At 42.0% G+C, this 26,709-nt stretch overlaps 1 protein-coding gene across 2 annotated transcripts in view; it reads right to left on the bottom strand.

Moving 5' to 3' along the window:
* The window catches only part of KLF12 (Kruppel-like factor 12), a 253,528-nt gene that overhangs the window by 53,057 nt on the left and 173,762 nt on the right, over positions 1 to 26,709 (bottom strand). The window contains exons 3-4 of one of the 2 annotated variants that reach the window (XM_009323520.1): positions 24,535 to 24,670; positions 11,173 to 11,232 (exon numbers count right to left, since the gene is read on the bottom strand). In XM_009323520.1, the coding sequence (XP_009321795.1) occupies positions 11,173 to 11,232; positions 24,535 to 24,670 (196 nt within the window). The remainder of the gene's footprint in view (positions 1 to 11,172; positions 11,233 to 24,534; positions 24,671 to 26,709) is intronic. The other variant, XM_009323519.1, reaches the window with a different exon arrangement.

Genomic DNA, 26,709 nt, shown 5'->3' with positions numbered 1-26,709 from the left:
TCTTCGGAGGGCTTTTGCCTAGACCGGGCTGCACTGAGCCAAATGCTGGTGGGAACTATTCCTGCTTGCTCTCCAGCCTCCCCAACTGGTACTGCTGCCTCCTGATGAAATGGAGTCACTGGGTTCCCTGACCACCCTACAGATAAAAGCTTCTGCTTCATCTTGCCATGCCCCTGGGGTTTATAGAGGTCCCTGGAGCCAGTAGTGAGCATCTGAGAAAGAAACCATTCCCCCTAGCCCCTTAACTCAAGAGAAAGCAAGAGGGAGAGCAGAGCCTGCCAGAGGGACTATTCAGGTTTGTCCAGGATCCACTGCAAATGTAGGGATTAGGACGGTCTCACAAGATACAGAGGAGAGAAGAAAAAAATTCAGAATGTTTTGATGGAAACACCTCACTCCCTGCTAATAGCCTCATATACCAGAGGTTTTGGAAGGGGGCAAAAGCAGTAAACCGTCACTGAGAAAGGAAGGGGCACAAGGGAAAAAAAAGTTGAGATGCTAGTGTCCATTGGTGCACCATTTAGCATGGGGAGACATGTCCAAGGGAAGTAAAGTGTGTATTCATGAACAATCTGCTGCCAGTTCAGGTCTTGGATCACCTTTAGGTTTCCACAGACATGATGTAGCCCTGAGATGCAATGTGTCCCTGCTAGGGTGCTTCTTCCCCCTTCAGATGGCTGACAAACTGTAGAACAATGCACAGAGAAACGATTGCTGGCTTAGTTAAAAGGACTGCAGACAGCTAGCTGCTAGAAGCATTACTAAATATGTTGATGTTTCATAACTGAGTTTATTCTCATTGCTGTTTGTGTTTCTGGTTTGCGTATAGCAGCAACGGTCAGGCAGGGCGAATGCTCGCTGTTGTGCAGATCTGCTGTAATACCTCATTTTCACCGGTGGAGCCAGCTGGGGCTTCCCAGTTCATTTCTCCCGGCAGCCTACCCTCGCTGCGGAAATGTGCTGTGGTGCATTGAGAGAGAGCCCAGTTCCCTACAGAAGTGCATACGAAAAATTTATACCTTGCCTATATACAACCTTCAGCTTTCAAACCACTAGCACTGACTCCACAGGAAGGAGAAGAAATTTGGCTTCCATGTGTACCGAGCAGAAAGAATTTGAGATATCATCTATTTTGCAGAGGATTAAGGCTACCAAGTGTCTATCTTAAAACATCAACCTGCCTCACAAATACAAACATGTAGTTAGGGTTTCCAGGGACACATTATCTCACATTATGGTGTATGCCAAGCGGTTAACCTAAGCCTTGGAGATATGTTTTGAAACCGGTTTTGTTAAGCCACTGTCATCTCCTAAATATAACTTCGTTTTCATTAAAAAAAAAAAAAAATCCTGTAGGAGTTTCCTCTGAAAAAAATAGTTCTTTGAGGCTGTCTTGAGGATTCCTGGAGGTTTTTCATGTGTTCTAAAAATTACCCCTGCGAAGCCCCGCACAGTCATGCCTCCCTGGCGCAGATGCCCAGAGAGAGCAGAGCCTGCACGGCTCCTGCATCGGCTGCCCCCAGCTCTACAGCTCGAGATGGCCCTTTCTGACCAGAGCTAACTCTCTGCCCAAATAATTTCCACGTGACTTCCCAAGATACTTCTTGTAGAGGAAAGCTTAACTGAATTATCACCTCATTCCAAACTAGTTCCTATACAAATAAGAAAGCCTGTGAGCATAGCACTGAAATTTATTGAAACGCTTGTTTTCCTGCAACGGTTGACAAGAGTGCATATTACTTTTCAGCAGCTAGTACAATTTTGCCCCTGTTCCTATAAAGGACCAACCATGGTTTCTCTCTCAGACGGAGCGCACCTCTGCGCTCATACAGCCAATATTCTTCCAGGACTCTTTATTAACATTTTCCCTACGATGGCTGCCGCAGCTGAGCTGTTCTGCACAGATTTTCTGCTCGGTATGGGGGGTTTGGGAGGGGGGCGTTAATTATACAGAAAGATGGAGCAGGGCCAGGCAGCCCCTCTGGTGCACTGTCTCCTACATGCACAGCCTCCTTCCTGCTGTTTTGCAGCTACAAGGATCACCTGTTGGTCTTGGCGCTCGCCCAAGCTGGGGCCTAGCGGAAATGACAGAATCAGCCAGAAATGAGAGCCAGCTCCTATTCCAGCCACCCAAATGAGGGAAATACAAAAACAGATGATGGCAACGTGACCTAGCTGCTGCACGCGGGAGCCAAGAGGGGGTGGGGTAGAAGGGAATGGAGAAACCACTAAAAAGAAGCTTTTTTCCTGCTGTTGTTCTCTTTTCATATTCAGCGCAGCAAAAACATTAGGAGAGTTTTTCTCCATACGAACACCTGCCGATAGGGAGAACTAACTGCCTTGTTCCTGCTCCTGCTGGGGATGTCAGAAGTTTCCACCTCCCACATGAGAGATGTCAAAGGGATATTCAGGTACGCGGCAGAAACAATCTGCCTTTTTCAGACAGGCTCCTCTCTGTACTGCGTGGCGACACACAAACTGTTCAAGGATCTGTGTTGGGAATTCCCTTCTCCCCTAACAACATGCTCAGCAAAACCTTTTAGTTGCTATTTGGGTGAGCTGCAATGTTGTGCAGCAGAAGGATTAAGCACCACTCGTTTCTCACGTCGTTCTTCTGGGCAGAAAAGCAGCTAAGTAACCCAATAGAAAAGGTAACCATCACTAACAGTATTTAAAACAGATGAATGCTGTCTTTTCCATGATAAAAGTACAAGCTAATTACACATTGCATTTCCAGATATAACTAGTTTCATACAAGCTCTTGGAATCCATGTTTACTCGAAGCAGCAGCCATTCTAATACCCAAAATTTCTCATCAAATTTCTCTGGACCCTTGAGTTCAGTGACACCATAAATGCATACTCTCTCAAATAGCTTAATAGGCTTTAAATGAGCTTTTAAGAGGTTTTTTTTAACCAATAATTTTTAGAAACAATATCAATAAAAGTGGGAAAAAATTAATTCTTAAAAGGAAGATTTTTCCCCTCTCTGAGAGCAACGGAATGGGTCCCTAGAGCTTACTTCTTCCTGAGAAAACACTTCATGAATAATCAATGCACAGTCCAGTTCCTCAATAAGCACCGAGCCTTCAAACACACCCAGCATTCAGCAGTCTCTGTGACTTTGGCCTTTAAACTGTAACACTTTTTGCCTTGCCCTCCCTAGTTTCCCAAGCTTCCTTTATTTCTGTTCTTTCTAGCAACTACGTAGGTAAGCAGAAGCAAAATTCGAGCAGTGGGAGCAAGCTGGGGCTAATTTGCACCTTATGAATTATTCAGGCCCTCCTGATTCCTGCACCTGCACTGAGGCAGGAAGCTTGCGAGGAACAGTCATTACTCTTCTCTTGGGTTTGCACAAGCGCGGTTACTGCTCAGACACTTTGTTCTGTAACTAAGGGCTTCAGGTCTTGTATTAAGCAGTGGAAGCGGGAGGGAAAAAAAATAACCTCACATTGTCAAACCCCCCCTCCGCTGCCCCAAACCCAGGATAATCATTCAACCCCTTCTGAGACAAATGAATTGTAGTTTGTATCAGACTGCTGAATTCACCTCGTATATGCTAATCCGGATCAGAGCATCAGCAGAGGAAAAACGAATGTGTGCATGAGCTGGTCTCATCAGATATTTACTCAGCTGTATTAGACTGCACGTTTAAACTTCTCCCTAGCTCAGCAGGGAGTATTTCACGTGCATCAAGTATTTCACATGCTAACTTGATCATTAAGGCGTCCTTCTGCACAGATACAGCACAAATAAATTCTTCCTCTGGCATTCTGGCCAACATCAGGGGTACTAACAGTTTAGTACTACTGAAAGAGCCTACATCGTGTTTTCAATGGGATGGATTTAACCTATTTAGCAAATAGGTCTTTTCCATCTTCATCTACTATTATCTTGGTAAACAGAACGTGACACCGAACTGCAAACCCAGATACAACCCATGAATCTAGACAGCCATTAGGAACATTTGCAGAGAGCAGATACAAACCAATTAGCACTATGAACATTTTAAGATAACGATATTTTTTTGAGTTAATATGCTAAGGCAAACAGATCTAAAAGTATTACGCAAATTCAAAGCAGCAAACACCTTCTTTACTGTATCTCATGTCCACAGTTGTACTGAATATCTTTGGGTCTTGTCCTTTATTAACATGCCATTACCAACAAGTTCTCCAGTTAAAAGATAGTCTCATTAATCCCAAGCAGCTAAGCATCATGCTTTGATTGATTCAGTAAAACAGATCTGTGGCAACTGATAATGAAACCTCTTTAATCCCCTCTTCCAAAATAACGAGTCAAACACAAGTGTTAAGCATTCAGAAAGGTACAGTCAATCCTTATCAAATCTTCGTTCTTCTTCTTTCTATGCCTAAGAGGTTAATTCATTTTCCTTTCAATGCAGAATGCATGATTGGTCCTACGCTGCTCTTATCCCATTCCTATCCAATAATAGGTACTCTGGCTCTTTTTTAAGGTATTTTAATCAGGCATGTAAACATGTTTTATTCTTTGATGCTCTTTCATTCAGCATCATTAATCCCCAGCATGAAATCAATAGACTTAAAACATTTAATCACGTCAAAATGCAATATACAAATCCACAAATGACTTTAGCTCATCACACACACTGAACAGCTTGCTTTTGGAAACTATGCCTTCTTTTTGCCATGGGAATCAGCAAACCCTAAGCTAGTCTTTCACTGAAGTAAACAGATTCTCTCTCCAAGTATCTGCCATTAGGCAAAAAAAGATGTTGATAAACAAAACATGGGATTTTCTGTTTGCTCTGTCATCTTTTTTCATCCTTTGTGGTCACATTGGCCTTATGAGAAATACTTACACTTGTTTTACTGCAACCTCTTGACAGTATGCATGTTTAAAAAAGTTTAAAAACAATTACAGTAAGTGGGTTACAGAATGTACTGGAGGTACAAGGGAAGGGAAAAACATCTTTGCAGTTGTTTATTTTCCTTTTTTAACAGTTAGCACACATTGTTTCTCTGCTTGAAAAGAATGCATGAGGGACAACAATCACAGTTGATTTTTAAACAAAAAAAGAAGAGAATTTGCTCTACCTTATATATGATTTCCAAGGCCACCGGAATATAGAAAGTGACAAGAATCTCTTTAATAGAGCAGAAATTGTGGCTGAGATGTAAAAACTAAGGACAGCCAGATCCATCCTTTGATAGGCAAAAGGGCAAAAACAGGTAAACAGGGAAAAAGGAATACTCTAGATAATGGAATAACATCTTTAATTCTCCCACATTAAAAAGCACTGAAAGCTTGCTCATTTGAAAGGAGAAAATATAGTTTGGAAAGTGAAATACATGGAGAAGTGTGGAAACTGGCATGCTGAAACCCTAATTTGGGAGGCAGGCACCCAAAAGCCTTCCTAGGTCCATGACTGCATTCCCACCCACTATCCCATGAACAGTCCTACCCAGCATGTCCCTAAGCTCAGGAGGTCCTTCACTGTTAAGATGGAGCTTCTTTGGGCACCTACCACAAGGCATACGTTCACACATGTTCTTTCTGGCAGGTGCCCATTTTCTACCTACAGGCAGGGCAACATCCTGAACTTTGCAAATGTCTTGTGAAGAAGCTCACAAAAGGTAGGCAGAGTTTTGATGGCGGTGGCACTGGCAACTTGTCGTATTGTAGCCTTATGGTCAAGTAATTTTCCCAGGGAAGGAGGGACTTTGGTTGTAGGTCCTTCTCAGACAGAAGGGTTGATTCAGCATCTCCCCCATCCCAGGAATAACCCGGCTATAAGGACTTGGGGTCTCCTGTATGAGTGTCTATGGAAGCAAGGCTACTCTGACACCAGGAACGCAAGAACCGTGAAGCTGAAAGGTTGGGTAGAAAAGGGGATCCTGGCTCCATACTAGAAATCTGGGCACTTGGCTCCAAGAGGGGAACGGTGAAAGCTCTATTTCAGTATCCATAGCTGTTTCTGGTCTAACATTGCTCCACGGAACGGAGCCTACAGTCCCAGTCCTGTCCATGCTCAGGTAGGATTCAGGCTCTTCTTACTCACTCTCCTTCCCATCCTGCGACTTCTGTGCTCCGGTCTATACAATGGCCCATATTCATCAAGAAAGAAGATGAGAGACTCCACTGCTCCCCAAGTATTTCACGTGATTAGGCCTATACCAAGGATCCTAATGACTAAAACACCTCTGCGATGCTTGTGCTGAGAACCTAAAACTCAGGCCTCCTACTTTGTTGACAAGCTAGTTAACAAAGCTCTCCTGCAAAAGGTGGAATAGTGCTGTTGCTGCTGCTGCTTGATTGTTTTTCAAAAGAATCATCCCTACTCTGCTATCATCCAGAAAGGGCTTTGCGGACTACCTCTGAGTGAAACAGGTACTTCTAGTTCCTGCTGGTTCCCTATATAGTCCATAACGACTTACCTGGGCTGTAAGTCATTACCTGTAACTGGGCTGTATTCCTATGAAGCACGTACGTTCCCTAGGCCATCAGCGAAGAGAAGTATACACCTAAACTAGATGGGCAGGGTCTCCTTTTTGCTTGCTCCTGAGACATGCAACTCTCTCCAGTGATTATAATGGGGAATTAAGGTGGTTCTCCTCGGAGGTCAGATCACCCTGCAAAGCTTAACCTCAACATACAGGTGGACATTTGTGTCCAAGTGAGGCACAAGTGCTATTTGCTCAAGTGTTAAAAAAGTTTTTTGAGTGTGTAATAGAGATACCACTGCCTCCAGTGTAACACAACATACTCTCACTACAGCTGAGTGAAGGAATGAAAATTTCATAGCAGGTATGACTAATCTCTACTTTACTGTAAGTATCCAGGGTCTTAGTGACCTCCTGATTTTGCAGTTTTTCCCACTGAAAGTAATGTTTATGCACTGAGCTGCATGGAGGAAAAGGCGTAGATTAGGGAATAACTTCAAATGCTTTGGCTATCCTAGATGCATTAATTTTTCATTACCCCACTTATGGAAAAAAAAAACCCCACGAAACCAAAAACCTGAGGTAAAACTAAAGTATGTAATGAGGACATTCCAAATCAGGCAAAGAGAAGATCAAGCATTTTCTTCTGGCAGCGCTCTTAATTATTACAAGTAATGTCCTATTTATTATCATCATCATTATTCTTTATCCTTTTTCTTTAAAAATTATCTAGATTGTGTCCCCAAATGTGTATTTTTTTTCTGTTCGACAGAGGCTAAGTTCACTCATGGTTGAAAGCAATCAAAGTTTAGACATAAGAAATATTTTTTTTTTTAAAGCCTGTGCTCTGCAGTTACAATTTGGTTCCAGAAATGAATTGCAAGTACAGACTTGGGCCTTACATTCCTACTGACTGAATGGGAATCCTAACAAGTGAAACAGCGTACTCTGCAATGCCTATTTTCTTTTTGAACTGGTGACAAATGGGAACTACTGCTTCGAGTTAGTCTTACAAAAGGCAGGAATAAAACAGAACAGTGCAAATGTTTGTCTTTGAATAGTGGAGAGTCAAAGTAAACTAAGGTGAAAATGGTGTCCGGCAGGGTAGTTCAGATCAGGAAAGTCATCCAACTCCATAGCAGCTTGACCCTAACATAGCCTCAGAGGCAGTGCTACAGCCGCCAGCTAGACAAGAAGCTAGCAGAGGTGCAAGCCAAGAAGCCACCCGTGAACCCACATGCCAATGCAAGAAAACTGTATTCCAGAATTTGGCATCTGGGTCCTCCAGCTGCCAAACATCTCCCATCTGGCTGAGCCTGTGGAATGAGGTGTTAAAAAGAAGAACAGGGGTAAATTATACAAGAGCAAAAGCAGTACCGTTTGTGAGACACCAAGGACAAAGAGGCACGTTGTGCCCGCCAACATCTGAAACACACATAGTATCACTTTGTCACCAATGAAATGGTGGATCAGGGCACTTCTGGATCAGGGGAGGCAGTATGGGCAAAATGCTCAACATTTTACAGGCAAAGAACAGTTAGACATGTATGAACTGGAGCAACAGTCCCAGCCTGTGGCCATCCACAGAGGTCAGCAGATGCAGAACATTTGTGTGGGATTGGTTTTGAGTAAAACTTACAGCTTTTAGTAGATTTCATGAGCCCAATAGAAAAAAGGGAAAGGAGCCTACAAAAAATATTTCTTCAAGACTTTGTGATCCATCCTGTTCCCCCGCCTCCACAAAGAAAAGCAAATATCTAAGAATGTTTCTGTACTTTCATAACTAGAATACCGTAATTTTGAGCGTCATTTTATGGAAGAACAACTTTCTTGAAATTTAGTGGACAAAGATAACTTTGGGCAGGCATGAAATTTCATTCAAATGAAATATATACACTCACATAGCTGTATTTAGTTGTAGCAGAATTCACTTCTGACAAGCAGTTACTGTTCCTAAACTGCAATAGCGTACTCCAAGAAGCAAGACCAGCTCTGAGGAAGACTCCCAGCAGTGTGAGCAGTTTTAAGTGCACCGTAAGAATTCATACTTTCAAATGATGCCCTGACTTAAATAATCATCTCATTGGCCTCATTTCCACCTTTCACTCTACAGACAGGTCCACATGGCCTAAACAAGGTTTGACAGATGTGACTTTCTTGAACAATTTGGTCCTTTATTTTAAAAAGACATAGAAGACCCTGTATCTCTCTTGCAAGGTTGTTTTTATTACAGAATCATAGAATCATTAAGGTTGGAAAAGACCTCTAAGATCATTCAGTCCAACCGTCGACCCAACACCACCATGCCCACTAAACCATGTCCCTAAGCACCACATCTACACGTCTTTTAAATACCTCCAGGGATGGGGACTCAACCACTTCCCTGGGCAGCCTGCTCCAATGTTTAACCACTCTTTCAGTAAAGACATTTTTCCTCACGTCCAATCTAAACCTCCCCTGGCGCAACTTGAGGCCATTTCCTCTCGTCCTATTGCTTGTTACTTGGGAGAAGAGACCGACACCCACCTCGCTACAACCTCCTTTCAAGTAGTTGTAGAGAGCAATGAGGTCTCCCCTCAGCCTCCTTTTCTCCAGGCTAAACAACCCCAGCTCCCTCAGCCACTCCTCATAAGACTTGTTCTCCAGACCCTTCACCAGCTTCGTTGCCCTTCTCTGGACACGCTCTAACACCTCAACGTCCTTCTTGGAGTGAGGGGCCCAAAACTGAACACAGTATTCGAGGGGTGGCCTCACCAGTGCCGAGTACAGGGGCATGATCACTTCCCTACTCCTGCTGGCCACACTATTATTAGCAGCTATTTGCCTCACCAAAATACTACATTTCAGTCTCAGCTCACTCCAGTCAGAGCCAACAAACTTTCAGTGGTTTAGAATTGGTACATGAGATGACTTATGCCATCTTCATCTACATCTAACCATGCATGTTGTTCAGGGGGCCTCATTAGTAGGATCTCATATTCATTGTTATGGTACGTGTAAACTCTACATGTAAATTCATGAGCAATTTTTTGAGCAAAATATTGACAACATTAAAAAAAGAGCAAAAAATTGACAACATAAGCCTCCTTCTTGAAAATGCTTCCTGTAGAATAGAAGCTAATATAATTGGTGATTATATAGAATATTATTGCTAATTTCAGCTAAAGGAGACTGCATTCAAAATTGTATCTGAAATACAAATTTATTTTAGAAACACAACATTTTGGGAGACTAGCAGTGTCTTCAGAATAATTTCTGAAGTTGCACTAATAATTTCAATCAGATCAAAGAAAATTCTAAGGACTTTTAAAAAATAAATGCATCATCTCAATTTCATACCCAAGGAAACCTTAAAAGCTTTATATTGGCTTTAACAGAGAAGTTGCTGCTGCTGCTACTTTGAAAATGTTTGAGTAATAAGATCCTGAAAATTTTTAATATAAATACACCAGTTGTAATGCAATTAACTGCAAATTGAAGATAGGAGTAGATTTGAGGAATGATTTCTGTATTTGACTATTTGTTAGCAATTTGAAAGTGTAATTGCTCTTAAACATGCCATCTTCTTAATTTTATTATGAAGCTTAGCTCTACTTATAAATGTGAAGAATTATTCTGCAACTTTTTTGCTTATACTGAATGTGTGAAATTGTTTTTCCTTCTGTACTCCACAGATAGAGGGCCCACGGATTACTAAGAGTAGATAAAGCAGCGAGTTGATGGGTTTACACCTGTCACACGATGAACACGACTCCAAAGGAATCTTTTTAGGGGCCCACAAAACAAACAAAAGAAGGGGGGAGGACAGACAAGCAAGCAAGCACACTGAGAGTGGACATTTCATTGCGCACTATTTTAAAACCCAAGAAAACAACAGCAACAAATCCAGCAAAAAGAGGAACCCTATCAGCATTGGTACATCTCTTCTGTCATATGACATCATTTTTACTTGGGCAAGTGAGGTGAACCTGAGGCACCTTATGGAATCACAATGCTTGCTGAAACCTCCTAGTCACCCCCCCACTGGATTTGTATATAAAGTCTGCGCTGTAAAGCAGGGCATCTACAACAACAGCAACAAATCCAGCAAAAACAGGAACCCTATCAGCATTGGTACATCTCTTCTGTCATATGACATCATTTTTACTTGGGCAAGTGAGGTGAACCCGAGGCACCTTATGGAATCACAACGCTTGCTGAAACCTCCTAGTCACTCCCCCCACTGGATTTGTATATAAACTCTGCACTGTAAAGCAAGGCATCTACTATGCGCATTACACAGTAAGGTTTTAAAATTTTGACCTCCTTGAAATAAAAGCAAGGAGACATTTGCAAAGACCTCTTTCTACATTTTACAGCTTTGCTTGTCGACGGTTTCATGGTAACTGGCAATGACCCATTATAACATGAGTGATGCTGATTCACATTAACTTTGTAACTCAATTTCAGTAGACCATTTTGAACATTTGAAACTGCGTTATCAAACATCAGACAGGATTTTTTTTTCTATTCTCGTATTTTAGTCATTGGGATTTGGAAAAAAATTTTGCAGCTTTCCCATGATGCACACCACCACCCTCCCAGCCCCAAAATATAAAAACCAACAGCAAAAAGCAACTTTGGACCTTGCCCAGCCCCACATATCCCCCAGCCATGACATATAGAGGGAAAGAAAGCTGAAAAGCACTGCTACTGGACTTTGTCAATAAAACAGAACATTATATAATACACAATAAAATGCTTCATACCTGGAGTTGAAAAAACGAAAAGGGTTAACAGCTGACCTGGCACAGCCCCACATGCTCTCTCTGGAAATTGAACACAGACAATTAGGAATTTTAAGTTACCCCAAACAATTGCAGGGGACTTAGACAAGCTTGAGGAACACTTACTGCAAAGTAAGCACATAGCCTCAGTGTGGAAGGGACTTTAGGATTTTCCCATTCACTTAAAACTCCTTCTTAAATGGAAATTGTTCTGTAGAGGTCCCCACTAATGCTAAGCAAGTCATTAGGACCTCTGCCATTAATTTGCATGGGAGCAAAGTCAAAGCTTAAGGGCCCAGGTGTCACTTAGTAGTAATTCTGGATCATGGTGGATCATATTTTCTTATTAAAAAATAATCAGTGACCAAGAGGAAAACCTTAATGAGAATCTAGAGCAGGCAGATATTGCATGAAGAGGAAATAGAGGCTGGAGCGAATGTCCATTCCCAGAATTCTGCTGCTTAAGTAATATTATTCCCAACACATCACTGAAAAACCTAGCGTTTAAAGCTTTTTACTTAAAACTGAGACTCCAGGGAAAATAGATAATCTTCTAGAATATTATTTGGAATACTGAACAACACAAATATATGATGTCATAGCTGTATAAACTCCTATATTGGGATTTGGACTAAGCGGAATGCTCCTTTTCACTGAGGAAGCATTCTGATCTATGCATGTGCTCAAACAAGAAGCATCATACAGCTGGCTTTTGGAAACAGTTCCACCACATTAGGGGAAAAAAAAAAGAAAAACCTGTAGAAAGCCAAGTCCATGAATAACCCCCTTCAGTCCTTCTCTCTGTGGTTTAGACCTCAAATGTACCATGAAATTAGTCTGAGGCCAACGCCCAAGAAACTAGCAAAAATATTAGAATAACAACATGAATCATAAAAATGTTCTAGCACACTAGCAGTTGAATGCATTTGCACTGGACACATTCTGGATCCTTTATAATGCTCAATTAAAATGACCAGATTGGCACAGTAATTGTTGAAAGTCAAAAGGAAATTTTCAAAGCAACTTCTCTTGATTTATATAATTGCACTTTCCATTGGCCTTTGGAAACCTACAAATAATCTATTTTCTCCCAAGATTTTGCATTGCATCTTTCGAACCTCTCACATTTCCTTGCTTCAGGTGTACAGTAAATATTGGTCGTCTTTACTGTTTGCTTGATTTTGCCATTTCTAAAATGTTGAATTTCTGATAATGACAGAAAACTGCTATCAAGATGACAAAATGATGTAAAGAATTTTCAAAGTCTAAGTTATTAGCTCTATCACAGCCTGACACTTTTTTCCCACCCTCTTTTTCCACTCTCCATGTAGAGTCTCTTCCTTCTTCTGAAACATATCCCAGGTACCTGTCTCACGGAATCACTAGGTACAGATTTTGTTTCACAGTTGCGTCAGTACCTAATCAAAGGGTACTGGGACAAAATCTCCCCTTCCCCATTAGCCCTCAACTGAAATCAATATGCACTGGAAAAATGGCAACTGGAAACCATAGCATTGACCGTTCTCTCCCATGTCAATTAATTTATAATCAACTCTGTGTCTTATTGGAAAAATATTTATTCCTACAGCTGATACAGACAGCAATACATTACCCAGAAGTCATGACTCTAAATTTTGTACACTTCTTTCATAAAGGTCCCTTTTTAACACCTAAGCCATAGGGCAGGCAAAAATAGAGTTAGTGAGGATGATAAGTATCTGCATGCTGAATTTTTGTCAGTGGGAAATTTAGCAGACAACTAAAACTCTGGTTAGAACCTACAGTATCCAGGCACTGAAGCGAAAGACACCCAAACATCCTCCAACCAACTTCACAGACACCTAAAACTTACTATGTTCCTCTCTGTTTGGCCTGGAAGTCAAATGGCTGTGGCCTCCCACTCAACCTCTGCTGTGATCCAGAAACCGTGGGGAGAAATGCCCAGCCCTTGCCTCTGGGGCTTGAACCTTATCCGTGCTACGAAAATGGCTAAAACACACCTGACAATACAGATTCAGCATAAAAGGGATCTGTAATAGTTACTTCCCAATCCAAAATACAAGTGTAGGAGGAAAAGGAAGAGGAAAAGAATGTTGTAGGACCACTCCTGGATATCTTTTGCATCCTAGCCTTGCATTCCAGAACTGGCAAACGTAGGTATCTGGCTTCCTGAGTCAGACCACTAGGTTTTTATGCCAGACGTGGGTGGCTGCACCACTGCTGCCACTGGCCATCACATTTTTAAACAGAGTGAAGGTTGGTAGGAAGAGGACAGCATGCTCTGGGTTTTAAAACAGGTAGAAATAGGTAAGCTCAGAACGAAGTACTTGATCTCTTATTTTCCACAATGGGAAGTTGGGAACGTAAGCCCTTTTTTTTTTCCCAAACTGTATTTTAATGAACAACTACAGGTCAGAAGCCCAAGCTCCAAAGACAGTAGAGATGACTGATAGCCAAGTACCTAGCAGATAAGCGGAGCGGCTCTAGGAAGCAGGTTGCTCTGCCCATTGAACTTCAGAGCATTTAACTCTGTGTTGACTATATCGTGAGAGTGTTGATGCCTTGTGTAGGTGCTCTGAAACACTGCTGGAGCCAATCACCTATTTTATAACTTCACAACGCCTCTACCAGACCTCCCCCAAAGCAGGCAATCTGCACCTCGTCTCAAGTGCCCGTGTTGTTATGGTTCCTCTTGGTTCTGGGTACCTGCACTATTTCACACATGTTGCAAACATATGGGGATAGCGGCACCTCTATGCCATGCAGTATATTGACAAGGATGTACCTGTTACAGAACTGCATGTACTTGGTAGTTCCTCTCAAGCAAGAGGAAAAACACATTTTATTTTGACTATGCCTTAGTAGTGGCTAAGAATCTCAGAAATGATGTGATGATACAGACAGCAAGTAGTTCGGAAGTGGAAATACTGAGTGCAAAGGGAATCAACCTGTTCAGCTGAGTAAATAATTTTCAGCAAACAATTTATTATACGACATTATCCTGTTACTCTGCTTTTGAAACTTTTATGACTGAGATTTCAGTCATTGTTCCAGTTCCTCCTGTGAACTTATTTATAAATGGTTTGACTCTTTGGCCCTGATAAGCAACTGATCACAGAAATAGTAATGGCCATCAGTTCTTAAAGAGAAACACCATGGTGACTTCTATGTGAAGCGATCTCTCTATCTGACAGCATTGTGCATCCCTGATTTATCACGCAGTATCCCAGCCCTATGCGAAATACTGTACTTTTAATGCAAATAATTGAGGGAGATATTTTGACAAGACTGAGACTCCTGCTGACTTCTAACAAGTATATAAATGCAAGTATTTCTTTCGTGCCTGCTGGCAGCTTCTGGTCATTTGCAGGTTATTTCATTTTCCAGGCTCCGTTTGCAACACTGGACATTTCCAGCAGCAGCAGATACTGTAGACAGGCCTTAGGATGAGCACTTTTTAGGGCAGCCTCTGACCTCAGTACCTGCCAGCCTGCTCCATGCTGCCTGCGCTTAGCGATACATGCTAGGCAAGAGCGGGTTGGCCATTGCTGCCTCCTCTGATCCACCCTGCTCTCTTCCTTATTTTCTGCCTACCTCAGTTTTCATATTTCCTCGCACTGCTGTATCCTGTGGCAACTCAGTATGTCCCAGAAGGGTAAATAAATAAAAACATGACCCAAAACTTCATTCTTGACACATCTTTTGTTTGTCACAGCTGTAGCAATGAAGGTGCTCGGCTTGACTCTGAAACCTGTGACTATCATTACTTCTGACACACCTCAGGGTTAGATGCTATTATCTCAGCCACTGCGTTGCTTTCTTCCTTGTTTCAGCCTTCAATTCCTTTCATTTTGGTAGAGTAACTTCATATGTGTGGTGGCTTTAAGCTCCAATTATCCTTTTCTTGATGCGTCCAAAATAGTAACACTCATGTCCTCAGTCACATACACATGGAGAACGACACCTCCTTGGCACACAGGCTCAGCACAAAAAACTCTTCCATATCCATCATCCAGGAACTTCCTTTCACTCCTCTTTATCTCCAGCCTAAAAAGAACTTGCTGTCAGAAATGAGGTTGCGATAGAGTCACTACTAGTAAAGAGGATTGAACTAATAAAGGGGAAAACCTAGCACAACCTTTTCCCATTGTGCAGGAAAAAGGAAAATGGCAGAAAAAATGTGGGTTTTTTTGTTGTAGATCCCTGTATTCACATGCTCACTCAATTACACCTTGCTCAACAATGTTCCCCTCTTAATAGTGCCCTCCTTTGCATGCAGTTTACATACCTGTGACCTACACAACTTTTTTTGTGTTTTTGCATGCATTGATATAAACACTCAGGAAACATTTTTCCATAAATCAGTATAAGCACTGCTATTAAGATTTAATTGTGCTGCCTGTTTGTCTGTCACAAAATCACAGGAACTGCCTTATGGAAAACGAAAGATAAAAACTTATCTGATCTAGATAATGAAAAAAGAAGTAATTTTGGCGCAAGTGACAGCAGAGGACAATGCTCTTTCTTTTTCTTATCAGTAAGTGAAGGTAGCAGTTCACTGAGGTAGTTTTATTGTGGCTTTTTCTGGCAGTGTTCTGCTATCTAATCCACACTCATGAGTATTTGCTAGAGCTCTGAATTTCTTAATACACACAGCTCTGCCTCTGCTTTCTGTGCTGATTTAGAAAGAAAAAACAGAAAAAGCTGAATAATGAATCACTGGGGAAACAGATGCCAAATAGGTGTACAAACTGCTAACTAGGTAGCAGTAATGCATAATGTTATTTATAATTCATTCTTCGGTGTCATGCTCTTCAAGCAATTACACAATGCCTGCCTCCCTATCAATAAAATGCATTTCACATATCTAACCACTAATGACTCAAGCTTCACCCTGGAGCAACACATTGTAGTGGATTAAGCATGGGACTAGAAGGCAGACATTCCTGATCCCAGCTCACCCTCTGCTTTGCCGCATGGCCTTGAGCAAGTCACTAACCTGCGGATAATTATAATATTTGAACACACAGGGGACCTGTACAATTTAATGAGTTAATGTTTGCAAAGCACTCCAAAGAAAAAAAGTACTATATGAATTATAATCATACACTATTGTTTTGGGGCATTTTATTCCAAAGCCCATTTGTGTAAATGTAGTAATGTAAAATCACAATAATGGCAAAGTTTGATAACTACCTGGAAATGATTGGCACTTCTTAGACTAAAATTGAAATTAATTAACAAATTTAATCTATTTTTGAGAAGATAATTATATGAGATTGTCGTGACTTCGGCTGGGATAGAGTTAGTTTTCTTCCTAGTAGCTGGCATAGTGCTGCGTTTTGGATTTAGTATGAGAATAATGTGATAACACACCGATGTTTTAGTTGTTGCTAAGCAGTGTTTATACTAAGTCAAGGGCTTTTCAGCTTCCCATACTCTGCCAGCAAAGAGGTGCACAAGAAGCTGGGAGGGGGCACAGCCAGGACAGCTGACCCAAACTGGCCAAAGGGATATTCCATACCATACGACATCATGCTCAGTATATAAACTGAGGGGAGTTGGCCAGGGGACAGCGATCGCTGCTCAGGGACTGACTGCGTGTCGGTCGGCACGCGGTGAGCAATTGCATCACTTGTTCTTTTTTCCTTTTCCTGTTTTTTTTTTTTTTTTCTCTCTCTCTGTTTTACTTTCCATTACTTCTTCTTCTTCTTCTTATTATTATTATTATATTATTTCAATTATTAAACTGTTATTATCTCAACCCACGAGCTTTCTTACTTTTGCTCTTCCAATTCTCTCCCCCATCCCACTGTGGGGGGGGAGGGTGAACGAGTGGCTGTGTGGTGCCTAGTTGCCGACTAGAGTCAAACTACGACAGATAATTCAATATAGACACTGAACTGAGGCTGGGAAACAAGATCTTTGCAAGTTTGCTTGTGATAGATAAAGGTAATGAAAGAGACATACAGAAAGGTATCTATGAACCCATACATGTTACAAATACCTCTCTCGCTGCACCGTGCTGGTCCCAAAAATAGCCTAAGTGTTGAGTTACTTTTTTTCTTTTTAGCATCCAGACTCCTGTTACAGTTTTAAGCTTAATCATTAGACCAAATGAAGTTAATGGTAAAACTCCTCTGGACTTCAGCAGAGCCAGGATTCCTTGGTTCTTCCAGCTTAATATGCACTTAATTTAAATATGTCTCTTAAAAGGAAAATATTACTCCTAGCAATGGTGTGAGAAAATACATATTGAAGAGCCATGTCTAGCACTTCAAAGTGATTCAAGAGAAGAGAACAGACATCCTAATGGCAATGTGTCCTTACTCTAGATTCATCTACTCAACAGTCATGGTAACTTACTGTTATAGAGGAGATAAGAAAACATAATTTTGTGTAGACCAAGCTAAAAGCACTTTTATTTTCAAATTAGCTTTCTTCAGGGAACAATTTGACAGTATCCCTATCTCCTAATACACTGTCATTTAAACAATACCATCCTTTCAAAGCAGGCAGTGATGTCAGTTTCTTTGTAGAGGCTGCTTTTGATTTACAGTTGCCGTCCACCTGGCACTTGTTCCTAATGATCGCTGGCTGATGGGAAATCTGTTATCCTGGCAAAAGGCTCTGGGACATATATCAGCAAATTTTCACACCAAAAATCCTAGAATCTCCGTGCATGCACAGAATGGCATCCTTTGATTTTATTGCCCAACTGTCAAGTTATTAAACTTTTTTTTTTTGTAAAATATCGCATATGGGAAAAAAACAGAAAAAATAGAAAAAGAAAAAAAATAGAAAAAGAACCTTTTTAGAATAGTACAGGTCTGTTTGGATTACTGACACCAAAGGCTCATAGTTAGTGTCTAAAGAGCAACTCCCAAAGATATATAGGGCTTTTGTGCTCTTGCAGTAGAATTCCTTAGTACAGCTTTAGGCACATTCATTTTTATATACAAACAGAGGATTCTGAGAATTGAAATTCTACTAGAAGAAAGTTTGTAAAGTGCCATATAAATACACTGTAGAAGAAGCCAGTACTTCTTTAGCGAGTTATCTGAACCGCCCGCAGGTAGAAGAAATCACACTTATAGTAGTTGCATAGGCCCAAAGTTCGGATGTACTGGTTTAGTTTCTTCCTGAGTCACAGACTTCCAGCATGGCCTTAGAAAATCACGTAGAGGGGGATTCCTCATATACAACTTCAGCAACGTTAAGGTTTATCACTCTCCCTAAGCCATTTGTCCAGGCTCCTTTATAAACACTGGGGAAGGCAGGCACCTCCAAAAGGTAGATGATCACAACTGATGAGATGATTGGACCTAGAAGTATGCACATCTCTCTGTTGAGGAAATCCAAAATAGTTGAGCCTAACTTTTAGATAGATTACATTGTGAGAGATGAACCTTGCTGCAAGGATATGTCTGAACTGGACAGCCCAGTATTGCCCAGAGGTTCCCTAAGCTAGCTGAGACACAGCACACCTCTGCCAGCTCAATGGTGACAAGTTGGCTAATGACCCTTGGGTCATTAGCCAACTTGTGACCCAGCAACACTTTTCACCGCAGAAACCTTTTCTTTTCTGCCACAGGACACATACCTGAGACTGCTGACAAAAAATAAAACAAAACTAGAACAGAAACATCCCTGAAATAACAACACAGTGGGGGCATCAACCATAATACAGATGATTGCCTGCCTTACAGGGCTCTGCGTCACCAGTGTCTTTCACTGATGTATCTGCATACACACCTCTCTCTCTATCAATGTTTAATAAGTCAGTTCAGTTTGCAGAGTGACTCTCGAGGAGGCTGAGGAGAACCCCCACAGCATAACAGCCTGTGGGGAGGTGGGAGGCCCACGAGCAGTTCTGCTTTCTGAGTTTGGGGTCCAATTTCCCCCCAGGAGTGTTGCAGCAACTGTGCAATCTTCTGCTCTAAAGCCTTACTGCAATGGAAAAATGCATCCCAGACCTGGGAAATCTTCATGAGAAAAGTAAAATTGAAACTGATGTATTCCCACGATTTTCCTTTAGACAAATTAGCATTCTCCAGTGAAAAAAACGCTTTACTGAGAAATTCTGGACCAGCACTAGTCAGTTCTCCATCTGTAAAATCACCATCCAATTGTGTGTCAGTTTTAAAATGAACATTTGTTCACGGAGGGCGGATGTACCAGAGGAGAGAGAAGCAAAGTTCACACAAGTACTGCCAAAACACCCTCGCTTATGTTTCTTGGAGACTCAGGACAAAGTATTTTGTCTGTAACTAGAAGAAAAAACTGAGATGAAAGTTCCCTATAATGAATAGCACAATGGTAGTAATGACTGCAGCTGAAGCAGGAAAACAGACAATATCAGTGTAGAAAATGAATGGCTGATGGGAACACAGTTATAAACTTCAAAAGAGATAAAAATCAACCACAGAAGTTGATTTACATTGAAGAAGAGGAGGGAGAAAAAAAGAGATCTAAGGAAAAAAAGTCAGACTTGAAAAATACATATCAATTTAAGAGAGTACATTGGTACTGTGGCTATGCTGTCTGTATGCTGTGGAATTTCTTTTTTGCTAGTGCAGTATCCAAAACTATCTTCCACTGTATTGCAATAATAAAAGACAGCAGAATTTAAAAATAAAGTAAGATGATCACATTAGTATCAATGTATCAATCACATAACGTAGCCAAAGAGAACGGGGGGTAGGGTCAAAGCCCCTAATCTCATTTTCATACAAGCACTCAGCAGCACCCAGCTCAGCGCAAAGGAGAGTTCACGCTGAAGGTCACCATGGTCACATACAAATGACAAATCACATTTCTATGAATTAACTGCAGCTATAACTACAAGTATTCAGGATTTCCTCTCTGAATTTTCTGTCTCTCCATCACCCCAGAAAAACAAGAAGCTACCTTAAGCATCATCAGTTTATATGCACAGTCCACCTTCTCCTTGACATTATTTGAAAGAAAAAATGGTTTTGTCAAAGGGGTTCCCTCCGCCTATACCCCCTAAGGAGAAAAAGGTCTAGAGAGAGAAAGAGGAATTTCTGGATCTTTGGATTTTTACCAACACACTGATCAAAAATTCATGCTAAAAATTACCCTCTGCCTCTCCCACTTCTGCCCTCAGCCTCTGCAAGGAGGAGATCTTATGTCATGTGTGTTCAGGGAGAGAGCGCTGCATGCTGTAAAGTAATGATGTATTTCACTGCACAAGTGTGCAGGGAAAGAAGGAGATGAATGCCCAGTTCAGGGTCTGCATTACTACGTACCATGGAGATGGCTCCTGAGCCCTGCTGCATCAGGGCTACCTAGGGATGGAAGGGCTGCCAGGCTGAGGGAACAGCATGCTGCCTTCGAGGGGGGCCCTTAAAAAGTTTTACTGGTCTTCTAGGGCTTGACTAATACCTTCTCTTCCCTTGGCTTCATAAAGATTTCTAGAGCATATCTGAGATTTGACCCTGAATATATGATGTTATTCTTGCTGTGTAGTAAGCATCAGTGGTGTCAGGCATGTAGAGGCAAATCTGCTCTTTGTTAGAGAGCTACATGCCAAAATGAGTTTGTAGAACACGCTACAAAAAGGATGAAACGCTGCTTACAATGCAAAGCCCACTGTAATCTACATATTGCTGCAATATTTATTATCAGCCAGAGCATATTATCCGAGATTAATAAATTATTCTTAGCCCATATCATGGTAAGGCATAGAAACTGCCATAAAGCAGCACTGTCACATAAAGAAATTTCACCAAAGTACCCTGCTTGAAATAATGACTTTGTTTATCTATAACTTTACATTATTGATTGAGTTTGCTGAACTGAAGAGGGACTATGAAGTCATTCCAAAAGAACTACTGAGAAGTCTGGAAGCACAGCCAATATAAAGCTAGCAGCAAGAAGGCAATTTCCCTGAGAAAAAAATAGTCATACTTGGTTATTTTACAAATATGCAAGCAAATTACATTCTGTTTAAGTAAATAAGAACTAATGCCAAACATGTGTCTCTCAGTGTCTGATTGTCACAATTTTTACCGGTAAGAATTTTTTTCTTGTAAGACTGTAGTGCACCTGAAACAAAGCAGCAACACAAGAGGATGCCTTCCAGTTTCAGAGGACGTGAAAAGCAAAGCTTTCATATAGGCATTCCAGACTGTCCTATGACCCAGCCACATAAGGGTAACTTCCAAGACAACAAGCTTAAAAACGGACATATTAAAAAAACAGTTCCTCCCCCAACACTGACTAGTTGATTTCCTTCAGCTTGTGGTTAAAACCTTGGCATTGCTAACCCCACCTGGCAGATTTAGATCCAAGGGAAGATGTCGGAGCATTCAATATTGTCCTGTCACTCCCAGCTTCTGGCGCGCTGGCTCCCCAGTCAGGCGCCGTGGATTGCCTTACTCTCACCTCACACCAGAGATCTGCAGTGCTGACATGTGTGTCCCAGGCAGCTGTCTGCACCGCCTGCAGTCAATGGAGAGGAACAGGCGCTCATGGGCTTGAGTCTCTCTTTCTCCCTAAATTAGACAGCTAGAATAGGTCAAAAGAATTACCGCCTGGACACAGCAACTGCTATCCAGCCCGTATGCAGGGAGGCGAGATAACTAGCTCGGATGCAGATACTGATGTTGCAGATGTCTAACTACGCGAGACGAATCCTGAATGCCACAGACAGCACACAGGGAAAGTCAGGAGCCTCACCAAGGCAATGCCCCACAGCCCCGCAGGCTGTACAAGACTGACCCAAAGCAAATACCTACCACAGGGCATTTGAAATCCCTTTCTGCTCCTGGACAATAGGCGGCAATAGGCAAATATATATATACACATGCATATATATACTTATAATCCTTATGCAGGATAGTTTAAAACGTGTCTGAAAAACAACCAGAAAAAGGTCAACTGTTGTCTTGCACCTGCCACCAGCATCTACAAACTAGGCTTGGTATTTTGTTTAACAAAGACAAGATTGCACAACAGCAATCCAGTATTGAAGGAAAGGATGCTGCCATCCCTTTGGAGGTGCCATGCTGTACTTCCCAGCCAGTATCCCACAAGAAGAGAAGACTCTCTCTCAGCAAGAAGTTATTTTTTCTTGTTAACTGTATAACTATTCACAAGAAAGAGCTTACAAGCTCACTTAAGAAAGAACACACTCTATGGGACAGTCTTCCAGACTCTGAGGTCCAGCCTACCTCACTTAGGCACTTGGCTTAGACCTATGCTTTACTGCCTACTGAAGCAGCCTTTCTATGCATGCCCCTACGCTGCCCGGTTATTCAGCAGAACAGTAGGTGCCTTTCCACATCCTCAGAGGAAATTCCTGTCTGCTAAGTTTAGACGCTGAAATTGAACACACAGGATCTCCCTTTGGAAGGCTTCAAAGGCACTTTCCTCTCTGCAACAAGGGTATGTAGAATGTGGGCTTTTATTATCAGTGGACTACTTTGTTAAAGTCTAATATTAAGGTACACGTTAGATGCCTAAATTAAGAATAGAGCCTGGCTGTAAGGCACTATATTATAGACCAAGAAAGAAATGGATTGAGTGGAGTCGGTCTAATGTGCTAACGTCTCTTTTCAGCTCAGCAGCTGTATGTGTCGTGTCTGTGACTGAGAATGAAGTAAAAAAGAAGACAAATTGCAGATCACAGTCAAATTAGATTTTCCTAATGGGGCTTTTGAAATAAACTAACAGATTACTGTTTAAATAAAACCTGTAACAACGATGAGTTGATGTTATATTATTAAATTTCTTAATTTAATTCTTAAGCTCCAGAGCCAGCCAAGTAATATTCAACACATTTACCTTCACAAACTGTGGAATGCATTGTGAAAAAGCTAAAAAACCTTTTCATGGTTTGACCAATTCTCTAAGTGTCCAAGCAATATCAATCACAGAGAATAGTATCTGCCTGCTAGTCATATGTTAGAAGTATTTGCTAGCACCCCATGCTTCCTCTTTTCATTAATTAGACAGAACCATTTAGTGCAAAATCATGATGGTTGTTTTACTTTTCTGGCTTATTATGTGTGCTATAAACTGAGAAAAAAAATACTTAGCACTTCAGGGCCTGGTGTTGTAACTAGCGAATTCAAAATATGTGTGAGGCCTGTCTATCAAGCAATAGTGTCACTGGTGAAGAAAGCTTCCCTTCCTTTATCACTGTCAGAAGGGGAGCATGCTAATTACAGTGAGAGCCAACGCCTTGCCTTGCCTTGCCTATAGAGAACTCCCTCTCTGCTTAAGGGGAATATAGGTTTGAGGTTACTCTGCTTGATTAGAAAATGAATTAGTGGAAGTCTGGTGAACACCCAAAAAAAGTAGTTCCCCCTCAAACACGGCTTAGATTCCTCTAAGCAAACAGGACATTGCTTTGGAAATGTCAGTGCTTTTGGCTACTGATGGCCAGGAAAACAAAGCAAAACTAAGTAGTTTTAGATAAGACATTTAAAATGCATCTATAATAAATTATCTAATAACAATGTCTAATGGCCTTTATTATATCCCTTTCTATTTAATAACATCCAGAATGCCCATATTTTGAAAGTCTCAGATAAAGTAATGTGTTTTGTGGGTCTAGCACAGGCTTCAGTGCCTGGAGGCTCTAGTTCTATTTCCAGCTCTGCTTCAGACCTACAGGGTGACCTTTACGCATAACCTCATTTTCCTCACCTATAAAATGGGGATATTAATACTTATTTACCTCACATTTGGTTCCCTTCCAGCTGCTACAGTGACTGAGCAAGCTCATGCATCTACAGAATTGCTAATGTTCATGATAAACTTTTTCTTTTTTTTTAAACAAGCAATACAGACATTACAGTAAGAAATTATTTGTCCATCCAGTGAGTAAAAGTACACAGAAAAATAATAGTAATGGAAAAACTGTTCAAAGCCTTTCAATGTCCTTTCAATGACACTGTCCATCAGGAGAAATGTAGGTAGTTCCCATTTGACAGCAACTAGAAGAAACTTCTTGATGCTGCTTTCAGTCAAGAAAAAAATTTCATGTTTTTTGAGTGAAAGTCTAACCTGGTCTCTCTTTGGATATAAAAACACTGCAAGCTTTGCAAGTAAATAAAGGGGAAGAAACAATTTCAATTTGAAACTTTACCTAATAATGAGGACTGAGAGAAAGAAAGGAAAAGAGAATCAGAGAGAGATGAGAGATACAGCCATCTCTTCCTAAAGGGAACAAAGCTACACAGAAGAGATGCTGGCAGGTATGCCGGCCCGCAGCTGGGGGGACACCCTTGCGGCGCCACCAAGGGCCGGTGCCTCCATTGGCCAGGGAGCACCTCAGCAACACTCATCTCGCTCTGGGAATGCGATACTTACTCTTGTACTGCTCTGGCTATGGAGAGCGCTGTAGATCCAGTTTCATTAACGCTATCTAAGGTCACATTTGGCAGGTCGTCATCATCACTGTCACTTTTAATTTGTCTGGGAGATAGGCCTCGGGGGTCCATTTGTGCTGGAAAGAGACATATAATGGATTAATATGAGCGTGCTGAAATTAATCTTGTCCCAGAACAACGTCAGGGTGCACAACACATCCACTCGCTCAGGCTGGATGGCACCGCTTGTGCTGAGCTTCCCAAATCAGGTGATGGATTCTCAAAGGCATCTAGCGGTGCTACAGCTAGGCGCAAGCATTTCCAGCGGCATGCAGGCGTGCGAACACACACAGACTACACCAACGCATTCGGCGGACCTGAAATAAAACTGCACACATAAGATTTGTCAAAAACTCAGTTTACCCTCAAGTTACTTATTCTGGATGTCTTCAGAAAGCAAAGAGAAAGGACTATGTCCGCTTTGCACAATACAGCACACTCAAGAGTAAATTTTACAGCAAAATTTTAGGAGCAATCTTTGATTTCGACTGTCCATTACGAGATACCAGGCTGGGACACATGTCACTCCAGTCAACTAAAAGTTAGGTGTCAAAAAACCCTCAGTTGTACTGATTTCAGACTCAATTCAACACCAGTGTCAACCTGGGAAGGAGCCTTCCCTCCACATTACACGTGGCAAAGCTGCTGCGTCTAACTTCACACAGGCAACTAACTTTCTGGTGACTGATGGCGGGTAGGCTTAGGCAGATTTTTTTGAAAACTCACACAGTCTCAGGTCTTATGAACAGGCGAAGATCAGAAATTGCAGGATTGTTTTGTCCATCCACAGCTTACAGTATCCATACTGTATGGCAATGCACCGGGTGCGGGTGCCCAGGCGCTCGCAGGGGACGCCGCAGGGGCGGCCTCTGTGAGGAGAGGCCGGGGCTGCCCCGTGCCGGACACAGCCGGTTCCAGCCGGCTCCAACTGACCCACCGCAGGGAACGGCTGAGCCCCTCAGCCATGATGGTGGCGTCTCAGGGAAAACAGGTTTAAGAAAGGGCAAAAAAAATACCACACAGGCAGAGTGAGGAAGAAAGTGTGAAAAACAGCCCTGCAGACACCAAGGTGAGAGACGAAGGAGGGAAGGACATGCTGCTCTATGGTGGAGCAGAGATTCTCCTTCATCTGAAGAGGGAATTGCCCTTCACCATGAAGAGACCATGGTGGAGCAGGGGAACAACACGAGGAGGAAGGAACAGCAGAGATGAGCTGTTATGGACTGACCACAGCTCCCATTCCCCATCCCCCTGAATGAAGGAGTGAAATTGAGCCTGGGAAAAAGGGGCCGGTGGTGGGGTGGTTCTTACCATCCTAATCTACTTATAATTGGCAATAAATTAAATTAATTTTCCCCAAGTCAAGTCTGTTTTGCCTGTGACAGTAACTGGTGAGTGATCTCTCTGACTTTATCTCAATCCATGAGCTCTTCCACCTTATTTTCTCTCCCATCCCAATGAGGAGAGAGATTGTGAGAGCAGCTGGGTAGGCATCTGGCAGCCAGCCAAGATCAACCCACCAGAGTTACTTTTTGTGCCAAAAAGAGATGGGAAAGGAAAGGGGAGCAGAAAGGTGGGCTACCTGCCTTCCCTCTTCTCCTGGCTGCTGCCCTCCAAAGGGAAGTAAGCACAACCCGCATATGGGCAGAGGGAGGAAACCAAGAGACGGGTGTGAGGGGGACTAATGGGGCACAAATGTGACCTGGGATAATCCTGAGAGGAACTGGGGGTTGCTTGTGTCAGGGGACAGACCCAGAGACAAACTTCGGAGGTGATGTAAAGAAAGAGACATCCCTCCTCAAGCATGAAATACCATGTAGGATTAGTAAGTGCTGAGAGGCACTGAAAGCAGCTGGAGTAGAGAGCAAAACTGGAGAGATGCCTGACCCTGCAAGGGAGGAGCAGGAAGGGGAAGACAGGCAAAGAGATTTGTTTAAAAATGTGTTTGTTTTGTTTGGCCAGGTGAAATAGGGGAATCCGAGATTATTTATTTAAAAATCTAACTGTTGAGTTTGTTAGCTTGTGCTCTCCTGTATTGCAGTCCAGAGATAGGACACTTTCTGGGTCTTGCGACGTGCTTTTCAAGAAAGATAGCTGTCATTCCTACTCAGCTCCG

Source organism: Pygoscelis adeliae, unplaced genomic scaffold, assembly GCF_000699105.1.
Source record: "Pygoscelis adeliae isolate BGI_AS28 unplaced genomic scaffold, ASM69910v1 Scaffold44, whole genome shotgun sequence".
Taxonomy (NCBI): Eukaryota; Metazoa; Chordata; class Aves; order Sphenisciformes; family Spheniscidae; genus Pygoscelis; species Pygoscelis adeliae.
The sequence above is the reverse complement of the archived record's forward strand: the minus strand, read 5'-3'. Positions and strand labels throughout refer to the sequence as shown.